The sequence below is a fragment of the Centroberyx gerrardi genome, chromosome 15, assembly GCF_048128805.1.
Source record: "Centroberyx gerrardi isolate f3 chromosome 15, fCenGer3.hap1.cur.20231027, whole genome shotgun sequence".
Taxonomy (NCBI): domain Eukaryota; kingdom Metazoa; phylum Chordata; class Actinopteri; order Beryciformes; family Berycidae; genus Centroberyx; species Centroberyx gerrardi.
Window position 1 is genome coordinate 6,150,389 of NC_136011.1, and position 12,052 is coordinate 6,162,440.

Here is a 12,052-nt window from a genome sequence, read left to right on the forward strand (position 1 = left end):
GGCGAGAAATCCAATCTGCGAGGTTTTATTTAAAAGAAAACAAAAAAAACCCTACACTAGTGTTGCCGTCGATCCCTGTCCACACCCACGCCGTCCCAATAGTCCCTACATCCCCTTGGCACATTTCTTTAATGTACTTCATGAAAACCCCAGGACAAACACCAGACTTGAAGAGAGGTAAACAACTCTGCTGATGATGCTAAAACACGTGAGTTTCCCTCTGTGATTAATAAAGTACATCTCAACTTGTAATAAGCAGCCTGGCTGGGTTTTCAGGCTCGCACATTCCTTTGTTGGTTCAGCTCCGAGGGTTTTCTCAGAAAGCCCGGGCAGACTACTGGCCAGAGGCAGCAGATGTAACAGCAGACAAACAAGGGATTATCGGAGGAGAGAAGAAAAGAGCGGGCCTGGGAAAACAACGCAAACATCGCTACTTCCAGAGAAGAAGAGACCGAGATACTCCCATAGACGAGCCTGCTCCTCCTCCTCCTCGGCCTCGTTCAGCCTCTGTTGTGGAAATACACGAAGGATTACTTCCATCGAGCTGGCCCTCCTCAAAACACCGCAGGCTGCGGCCTTCGCGCTCTTGGCCCGCTCCGCGCATCGTGGGCCGGCGGAGCTGCTGGCGCGTGTCGAGAGGGGAGTCCGGTGTCGGGCCGGGTTAGTGCCGGTCCGTCCGGCGGGCTTGTTAGGCCCGGTTCAGGTTATGTCAACAGAGGTTTGGGGGCGGGCCGGAGCGGCGCTGGTGATCCCAGTGTGTTTGGCAGATGTTTTATCAAAGAGAGGGATCTAACCTCCATGACTGCTGATGCATGCCGCTGCAGAGGGAGGCCCGAGGACAGGATCTCTAGGGTTAGGATGATATATTAGACATCTATCAAGCCGTGGACTCTCATTAAAGTCACGATGAAACCACATTTTGAGAGCATCTTGCTTCCTTAATGTGATGTATATATAACAATACCATCTGTGTGTGTGTATGTGTCTGTCAGTGTGCCTGAAAAAGTGAAAAGATACCATTATGATGTTTCAACTGGTCTTGATCATGGAATCATTCAGTGTAGCAACAAGCCACAAGGGACTGTGACTTACATCAGTGAAACCCTCTTCATTTCTAAAACCGCTGTAAATCAAGGCTTTGAGCGGCTTCTTGCTTTTTGAAAACAGCAGCAACAAAGAAAGCGCAAATGTGCAAGGAAACGTAAATTCCTAGATCACAAGCACGACATCGCAAGCAACCAAGAGTGTGGAGTGCAAGGGTCAAAGCCAAAGAGCCCAGATAATAGATGAAACAAGTAGAGAATTATGTATAAAAGAGACAGTGAAGAAATGAAGAGCCAGGCATTGCCTTGTGTGTGGGTATCTTACTTTTTCACTGTCATTTTTTACTAAGGGCTGGTCCATGAGCATACACTGCTTTCTTGCTGCGTGTGTGTGTGTGTGTGTGTGTGTGTGTGTGTGTGTGAATCAGCAGGGTGGTACAGCCTGCCTCGGTAGCTGTGATGGTTCCCAGCTCCACACTTAGCCGACAAACAGTTGTTCTCTGGGAATAACAGAGGAAGCCATTTCTCCCTCGAGCAAAAACATCTGCTACCTGTTACACACACACAACCACACGCACACACACACACACACACACGACAGAGCATATTAACATACATTAGCCATGCCCCTCGGCTAAACACACTGTCCTCATCATCTCAGCATAAACAGGCCTTCAGTGTGTGCACACACTCACACACCCATACATTCAGGCGCACACACAGTTAGTCACGGTTTTCCCACCAGCTCCCACCGCCATTAACACACACTCACACAAAAACACTCACTCGCTCATTGACTCCCTGTTTCTCTGTCAGCTCTCTGCGCGTATTTCTAATGTCTAAACATCCGACCCCCCCACCCACCCCCTCCCACACACACACACACACACACACACACACACTCCACAGCATGCATAGACACTATCTCCTGTATCTCTCACTCTGTGTGATGCTCCACTCCACACGTACGCTGCAGGCCTCTATCTCTATTCTGCTATGTTTGGACCAATGCACCTGCATACAGCTCTCATAACAGTCTTAACCCCCTCCACAGCCAAGCACTGCTTCTCTATATCTGCCTCCATCATCTCCATAACCCTCCCACCCTATAGATAGTCACTGCAGATACACACAGGGCCATCAGGGCTCTTGCTGCATACAGCTAACTAAGAAAACCAATTAAATCTGACTTTTTTCACTTTCATGTGGATATAGTGACCTGCAGAATCCAAGTAAAAACAAAAGCCTAGTTATTTCTGACAAAGTATTAAAAATGGAAATGTAAATCACCTTGGGTTCTTCAATTAAAGTAATAATCCACAACTTTTTCTGGTTTGTTTGGAATAAACAGAAGAAGAACTGGGTAGTTAGCATGAGCAGTGATAGCCACCATGACTGAACAGACAAAGAAAAGAGCGCCACCTAACTCAAACTTCATCAAGAGAAAATCCAAGGAAAAAGAAACAGATGAGTTCCTCAAAGGAAGGCAAGCGTGCCAAAAAGGAAAGTGACCGCCTTCCAGCCAAAACTAGAGTGAACTTCGGCATTGTCTTCCCGAAGACGAAAAACACTCCAAGATGCGAAGGGATGATGAGGAGAGATGTCGAGGCGGCTCTTTTTCTTTTGTTTATATTATATGTCTTTATTATTATGTTGGGTCAGTGCCTACACTGAATGCAAAACATCAGAGCAATGACTGCTTATCACCAAAGATGTCATAAAAAAGAAAAACAAGAATCTTGCGGATTATCACTTTAATACTTAGTAGAAGCAGCTTTTGCTTTGATAACAGCAGTAAGACTGTTTGGATCAGTCTCTACTAACTTAGCTACTAAGATCTGAATTCAGGAATGTTCTCCATTCTTCTTTGCAGAAGAGTTTGCTCAAATTGCAAGGGGACACACTGCAAGGGGACTTTAGGTCAGTCCAGAGATCGGACTGGGTCATTCCAGGATCTTCCCATTCTGTCCTTCCTATTTTTAGCCATTCCTTTGTTGATTTGGCCTCAAGACAATAAAAACTGTAGGAATTGAAAGGGCGTGTAGACTTTTCATATCCACTATATGTGTAAGATGAGATGTCCAACATCCCTATAGGCTAAGAAAAGAATAAAACTTCATCACTACATCTTCACTACATCGTGATTTACAGCACTTGAGAAAAAATACTCTCTAAAAAGTTACTTTTTTTTTCTCCATCATTTTCAGATACTTAACATATTCTTAACACACTGTAATTGACAGTTGTGTTATGTTTAATACACCCCCATTTTCCATCTTTGTATTTATATTTATGTTTTTTTTTTCATTTTCTTCATTTCTTCAATTACTATTTGTGACACACAGTACATATGCACAGAGGTGTGTTATTCTTTATATGGTCCGACAGGACGGATGTATTCACAGATCCAGTAAAGCTGAAGAGACGGTGTGTGTGTGTGGTATAATGGGCTGGTGTGCTTTTGTTGGGGGAAAAAGGAAATTAAATGGCCAAGGAAGGGCTGCAGGCATCAGCTTTGCTATATCCCATACAGACTGTGTGTGTGTGTGTGAGAGCGTCTGTGTTTCCCATATTCATTTCCTCCTCTCTCTTCAGGAGGAACAAGAGAGAAGGTGAGACACAAAGAGAATCATTTGATCATCATTTATTATCTAATTTAACAGGATTTATAAATAGAATATCATCAGGTGTTTTTTGATTCTCACCTAAATTTTGACATTGTGTTGGTTTAAAGAATTTTTTTTTCTTTAAATAGAATTTGGCAGTTTATCTACAATTTACAAGTTAAGATGGAGCATTTTAGGTACGGGGCGGAGAGAGAGAGAGAAAATGAAAGGAAGAATTAAGAGGGCGAGAGCAAGACAAAGACAGAGAGAGAGGAGAGAGAGGGAAGGGGAGAGAGGCCAAGAAAGAAAGAGAAAAAGGAGACAGAGAGAGAGAGAGAGAGAGAAGAGATGAATGGCATGTGGAGAAGAAGTGCAAGACAGAAGATAGAGAGAAGAGGAGAGAGCAAAAGAGAGATATACAGAGAGAGAGAGAGAAGGGGAGAGAGAGCAAGAGGAAGCTGTAGTGAGAGCAGAGAGGGAAGAGACACAGACAGAGACAGAGAGGGAGACATCTGGGGAAGCTCCACACATGGCGGCCATGACAGGAAAGCAAACTAAAATCCCCTCTCCTCCTGAATCTCCTCTATGCCTTTGAGATCCCCCCCCCCTCCTCTCCCCCTCCTCTCCTCCGTCCTGCCCTCCATCCCACAGCGGACCTCCCTGCAGTCCAGACCGCTATCAAACCATAAACCATAAGTGCTCCATCAAGGGGAAGGGAGAACTCCTCGAGAAGCTGGTTGAGCCTTCGTTCTTTTGTGTTGACCCCTCGGTCTCGTTGGCGGCCCCCGGTACCTACCCCCCCACCCCACCCCCCACCGTCACCACCGACCCCACCGGTGCCACTCAATAAAAGGCTTTGGGAAACTCCCTCTCCCCTCTCCCCTCTGCATGTGTTGATATTACCGGCAGACTGTTTGGTTGTGTTTGTCAGCGTGCGATGACAGAACTAAACACTCGTATTTACCCTGCGATAACCGCCTTGTCTGGACAGGCTGTGTGTGGAAGCTGGACAGAGAATGTGTGTGTGTGTGAATGTGTGTGAATGTGTGTGTGCGCTGCGACTAGACCCACCATATCTATAATCTGAGTGTGTGCGCATACATGTGTTATGACAACTGTATCCGTCAATGCATTTTTTATATGCGAGTACCATATATAAAAAAGTTCTACGTGTGTGTACATGGGAGAGTGTGTGTGTGTGTGTGTGTGACTCGACCCACCGTACCTATAATCTGTATTTATGCATACACGTGTTATGACAACTGCATCTGTCCATATATTTTAGATTTGTGGGCAGCATATACAAAAGTGAGTAGCATATAAACATGTGTACAAGTGTGTTTATTGAGGCTCGAGTGTGTGTGTGTGTGTGTGTGTGTGTGTGTGTGTGTGTGTGTAGGTATGTTATCACAACTGCATCTGTCCATACTGTCTGAGATCCATATATAAAGAAGTCCAACAGGTATATACTGTATGTGTTTACATGCATGGATATACAGTACACACATATACATATACTGTATATATACTGTGTGTATATGTGAGGGTGTGTGAGTCGAGGCAACACACACTGTATCTGTGCTCTCTGTTTCCATGCAAATGTGGATCACAGCTGTCTGTCCGTCCATAACATGCAACCGAGCTGAAGTGAGCGTGTGTGTGTGTGTGTGTGTGTGTGTGTCTAAAATACCCAGGTTCGGGGTTTGATTCCCACTGAGGCCCGCCATACCAAATAATATACACACTCGTGGTCCTGTAAGGCACTTTGGATAAAAGCCTCCACACCAAATGACATGTTATGGCATACGTTGTGTATATGAGTGTACTGGTTTATGTTGATGTGTGTGTGTGTGTGTGTGTGTGTGTGTGTGGGTGCAGACCTGCAGCAGAGTCCCGTGGATGTGGTTGTGTTGGGTTTTGGGTCCGGGCTCCGGGGGAAGCTCCTGCAGCAGAGCGTGGATGGTGGACGGGAGCTGGGTGACCAGCACAAACGGAACCAGGGCCCGGGCCGCCATCTCTCTGGTCCGATACACGGCCGAATGACCGCATCTGGAAAACACACACACACACACACACACACACACGTATGCAACAGCACCATTAGCGTCATGAAGAGCGACTGTGATCATGGAACACGGAAATTTGCATTGCTATGATAATGGAGTTTCCTAGTCTAGCATAACTTTACGATGTGTATTTGTGCTAATGGAGGCGGCAACGGTCTTATTATAGCTCTTGGTTTGTTAATGTAATTGTTTGGATCCATTTATTTTACAGCTGTAACTTTACTTAGAAAAGTGCACTAATATTTATGGCTATTATTATTAATATGTATTCCTGCCACAAGGAAAACTCCACGTCATGGACGAATTCTTAGGTCAGGGAAAACTAAATTTGTTTGATTTTGACAGTGGGGCACTATTTTTATGCATATGTTATGTAAGAAGTCTCTCTCTCTCTCTCTCTCTCACACACACACATCATTCCCAGTGGCAAAAGCAAATCTCTACCCAAACAGCCCCCAGCCCAAACAGATGACTGATAAAACTCACATCAAATATATTCAAATCATTATCTAACCAGCCAGGAAATAGTGGATCCCATTTTGAGTTTGCCCACACAGATCTCTGTCCCCCCCCCCCCTCTTTCTCTCTCTCTCTCTCTCTCACACACACACACACACACACACACACACGGTCATGTACAGTATGCGCCAGTGATGGAGAATGTGGCCAGTCACCCCGAGTGCAGGCTAAAATTAACCTTGTTTACAAGCTGATAGTCTTTCCTTCTCCAGTGTCATAACACTGCCATGGCTGCCACGAGTGAAGGACGTGACCAAGACTTGAATGAGAAGAGTGAAGGAGGGGCGAGAGAGATAGAGAGAGACAGAGACAGAGCGAGAGTGTTTTCCAGTCAGAGAAGCTCTGAGAGTATGTGGTCCATCTCGGCACACTTTTTCAGATTTACGATTAAAAGCTAGCTGTAGTTCAAGGTCAGCTCTTCAAAAAATAGCAACAATATTCATTGTAAAACATCAGAAAATGGCAAAAATATATAAAGGTGTAAACTAAGCCTCTGAGCTTTGGTGCCTTGGAGACCACAAAGCTTACAGGTTTAAAGTCTTAAAGCATTCAGAATGAGAGTTTACACGCACACTAATATTTCCCATAATACTCGGGATACTCAAGTATTCCATTTATGAGCTGGCATGTGTAAATGCCACATCCCATTTATGATAATCTGGATAAGCTCTTATTCCCGGCTTTGAGAAACCTGGATAAAGTGCCAGGGATAACAGTAAAATCTACCTGGGATACCAATGCGTGTAAACATGCTATCCCATTTAATGTTGTTTTACAATGTTAAACATAAATGTATAGTAAGCCATAAAGTAAACTGTAAGTAAACTCCTGGTTCTCTCACTGCTGGAGTGAAGATGTGCGACTGAATTGTGTCCTTCTGTTATGACAGACGTTAGTATTCTTGGTTGTTTGGATGGCAAAACTGTCTTTGAGACAGCAAATGTAAAATACTACCAGTACGGGACTCAAGGGGGCGCCAAAGTCATCAAGTTTCAAATTCTACAGCTAGTAGCTTTGAGGTAGCTGTCGAACAAACGTGAGATGCTGGGTTTCTGTGTACTACTGAGTAAGTCTGGTGGCCGTGGGAAGTAGTGAAGAGATCATACTATGCACCCAAAAATCAAAGCATCTTTCAGCGTAGTTGCAACCAAGTTACTTTGTTAGAAATTGTGTTTATTATTGGACACATAGATGCAGGGATGGCTGATGTACGAATGTGCTAATCTTGTGATTTAAAAGCATCACTAAAGACAACAAGCAGCAAATGTTTTTGTGTGTGCAGCTATTTTATTTTTGTATAGCTAGCAAAAGTTTTTCATGAAATTCTTATTTTGTGCGTGTCTCTACAATTGCCTTTTTTTTTGTTAGAGAGCACCATTAAGCATTACAACTACAGGCGGCTGAATTTATTTTTTGATGCTATGCCACATGATTTATTGTTGCGAAGTACAACAACTGTTTTTTGTTGTGTGAAATGGGCCTTGTAAATCTTGTACCTTCTGGTTTCTATAGTATCAGTTATTCTCAGAAGTCGTGTTTCGTGGCTGATATTGCAACATGATTGACCGTGACTCCTCCCTCCTTCACTAACGCACTAAATATACACACACAAACTTACACACGCACAAACAGAGAAACTCGCAGATACACACACATATATTCTGACATATACTGTACATTCATATGCACCATACACACATAGAGGACACACAGTACATGCATACAGAGACACACAATGAGCACACAAACACACACAGAGCAAAGGTCAGAGGAGAAAGACCGTTGCTCAGAAATAACAGAAATAGGAGGAGGAAAGGTGTGTGTGCATGTGTGTCTGTGTGTGTTGCTGACTGTTGATGGGCCTGCGATGGCATTAAAGCTGGGTATTTTATGAGCGTTGAGGCCAAACAAGCAGCTCTGCTCCACAGTGGAAAATCCACTGGAAGGTTCCAGAGCAACGTGAACGTCCATCCATCACCAGAATGGTATGTGGAGATGAAAACGATGCTCGCTTTTTTGGCTTTGGCATGAGGGAGGGGTGATATGTTTATAGACACACACACACACGCACAACAACCAAGTATTCTCTATGTTGTGCAAAATAGACAGAGATTATGATTGTGATGTGTGTGTGTGTGTGTGTATGTGTGGAAGTGAAAGAGAGAAAGAAAGAGCAAGAGTTACACAGAGAGCGAGTGAAAGATGGGGTTAAAATCAATACAGAGTGGACAAAGAGAGGGCTGTTTGGACCAACAAGTCAACTGTCAACAAATGCTTCTCCACCTGCTGTGGGCATGCCTCCCTGACAGACACACACACACACACACACACACACACACACACACACGACCAGACAGACAACCAGACAAAGGCCCTGTATCAAACAGAGACAACAGTTTGCATTCCTGAGCTGTCCACGAGTGCGCACATGTGAATTTCGGTGCATGAGTGTCTCACACACACACACACACACACACACACACACACACACACACACACACACACACACACACAGACACACACACATGCGCACACCTCTAATGACCAATTCCATGTCCATTCCCCACTTTCCACCCCTCACCCCCACCCCTCCCAGTCCCCATTTGGGTCCCATATGTTAACTATCAGTGCTAATTTGTCCCATTAAATCTCTTTTGCAAAGGAAATGACAGTTTGGAAGGGTGTAATTTTAGAAACAGGGCCGTCCCCCGTGGGGTCAGGAGGCAGACTTTTGACTGGCAGTGACAAGGCTCATCTGGGCCTCATTTCTGAGGACTGGCGGGCCGGTTTCCTCCATGCCGGCTCTTTAGCGCGTCGGCTAAACAAGCCCGAGCCACAATGGAGTCTGTCACTGAGGAATGTAGGCGGCCAGCGAAGTGGCGACAGTTATGCTTCACTCACTTCATATCCATATGAAAATGACGATGGACACCAGGGAAACAAGGAAATACCTGCAGTCAAGGGCAGGGAATGACATTAATTTCAAATAAAACAAACAAAATGAGCGATTTTCATGACATAAGTACATTTCTGATAAGTTTTAGGCGTTATCACTGCAATGTTTGGGCAAACATGGCAAATTTACAGCATCTCAATTAGAGCAGATAGGACAATCGTGATTTAGGCTGATAAGACGGGTGTATTTCTGTGTAAACATCTCGTCTAGTGCTGCTTTAAGCATTAAAAAGCTACAATACGAGCATTCAAATGCCTCTGTACGTCATGGTATTACCCAGCCCTTCCACAGAAATGAGATATGAGACAGAGAGAAGGGCAAAGAAAGGGAGGGAGGGAAAGAGAGAGCGAGAGATGCCTGGTCTGGATAACGCGGGAGATAAATCATCGGCGCAGCGCTCCGAGGCCCTGCCAATACGGCAGAGCGAGGGAAAGGGAGAAAGAAAAAGACAGACAGATGAAAGATAGAAGGGAAGAGACAACAGAGAAAGACAACAAGTGAGAGAAAAAGACACATAAAGACAAGCTGTTCACCAGATGTAAATTAGTAGAGGGGTGAAATGAAGCGCCCATCAATGAATTTGACAAATGTGTCTGGTTGTCGTCATCCTCCTCCTCTTTGTCGTCATCCTCATCATCGTTATCCGTGCAGGTATGACGCATGCAGAGGCCGAGCCCACGAAAGAATGCGGAACATCAGAGAGGGGGGAGGTAGAGGATATGAAGATGAAATGCTGCATGGCGTGATGGAGGGATGAAGGGGAGGACAGAGGGAGGGACGGAGAAGCGGGATTAGCCGCGACGCTCCGGCCTGTCAGCGTAAGAGGAGTTGAGCTACAGCTAAATCCTGGAGGCGGTGGGTCAGACGGGGAGAGGGGGGGAAAAAGAGGAGGAGGAGGGGGCAGGATGGGTGGGTGACAGTCATCAGCCTCCACAGACACGTCCACACACGCCTGAAGAAGATGGGCTAGGGGATGGGGGCGGGGGGCGGAGAACCAGGGCTGGAGCCAAGGCAGTTAGGGCCGGGCTATATTTAACATCTCCAACATGTGGGTTTCATTTGGGGGTGGATGTGTGCGCCGCATACCTCCTCTGACAAGAACCAGCCAGCCGGCCAGTCAGTGCTCAGCTATGGGCCTGTTAACTACACCCGAAAGGAGGGTTCTTCAAGGGTTCTTTGGTTCAGGTACAGGTTCTATTGAGCAGTAATGACTTAAAAAACTTGCTTTTCTTAAAATACAGCAAAACTAGTAAATCAGTAAATCAATAACCTACTGCGGTTCTTAAGAAGTTCTTTTAATACTGCGGGTTTTGGACATGTTATACATATTTAAAGCTGCACTTGGCAACTTTTAGGCAACGGTTAGAAATTTTGGACTTCAATACCCAGATATCATGTAACGTGACGTCAGTAAACTGCACACAGCACGCTCATGTTTACCAACCCGGCTGGTCTGTGATGCACAAAGGATCCCAAAGGGAGGAGAGAGGCAAAAAATTGAGAAGTATCCATGCTTGATACCAGAATGTTTTTGACAAATTGGGTGAATCCACGGCGTCTCAATTAGAAGGAGGGGACGTTCTTCAAATAGCTCTTTAAATTGTTCTTTACAGCAACATAAAGCTTCAATATAGAACAAATACAGCATACTGCTATAGAGAACCTTTCTTTAATAGTTCTTTAAGGCGTCAAAAAGGGTTCTGCTATGGTACAAGCCAGAATAACAACTATCTGGTGATATATACTTTCAGTTAAGAGTGTATTCTTGCATCCAACACCTGTCCGTTTGTCTAAAGCTGGACTCACCAGCGATGGGTGAACCTCTTCACCACCTCCACCCCCACCAGAAGACGAAGACATTTAGGTCAGAGGAGTGCGCAGTTTATGCTATCATGTTACATGATTTCTGCGTATTGAGGTCTTCAAAATTTAAACGGTAACCTCTGGCTGCTATTTGGGGCCGCCAATGTGCTGAATTGCCAAGAGCAAAAACACCAATAGGGTGAAATAATTTCACTCATTCCCAATTAGATTTTGCTTCTTTCAGGATTTTTCTTGAACGATATCTTGAAATAACGTGGATCGCTCAACTAGTGTTAAGAAAGTTCTTGAAACAAAATGATTTGGAATAAGTGATTGAAAAAAGATTGAAAAACTCCTGTAATAGTAGACTAAATGATTTCTTAAGATGGACATATTTTGAGTGACAAATAAAGGATCATGTAACATATAGTGACAGGGATAAATTAAAACAAATGAAAAACCTGAAGTTTTTCACATGGAGTTACATTTTCAACCAACAGCAGTCATAGGTTTTATCTCATACCAAGCCAGTATCTATTAAGATCAGCTTTTGTCAGTCGTCCAGTGTTATGTCTACCAGACTGTAAGCTGCGTCTTATAGGAGAAACCCAACATCTGTGTGGATCATCCTGAGTGACGACTGAGGACAAAACTGACAGATTTGATAAAAGGTCTTACGACGGTTGGAAGGACGAACACAAACGTCAGCTCAGATCACACCGGCTAGCTTGGCCCGGGCTGAGGAGTGTGTGGTGAAGCCATTAGGCAGCTTCTTCCCTTTGTGGGTGTGTATGTGCACGCACACACACACACACACACACACACACACACACACACACACATGTATAAGTAGCGCAGATATACACAGATTGGTAGACGGAGACAGGCACAAACACCCCAACCCTAACCCACAATAAAGATATACTCTAATAAACAGACACACAGACATACACACCACTCACGTGCTGTTATCTCGACCGTCACTGGAGTATTCCAACCCCAAGGTCTTGGCCTGACCCCCCCACCCCAACACACACACACACACATACACACCTCACA

The 12,052-nt window shown here is 44.8% G+C and overlaps 1 protein-coding gene across 1 annotated transcript in view; it reads right to left on the reverse strand.

Moving 5' to 3' along the window:
• The window catches only part of thada (THADA armadillo repeat containing), an 80,237-nt gene that overhangs the window by 31,689 nt on the left and 36,496 nt on the right, over positions 1–12,052 (reverse strand). The window contains exon 29 of the mRNA XM_071924782.2: positions 5,530–5,698. Coding sequence (XP_071780883.2) covers positions 5,530–5,698 — 169 coding nt within the window. The remainder of the gene's footprint in view (positions 1–5,529; positions 5,699–12,052) is intronic.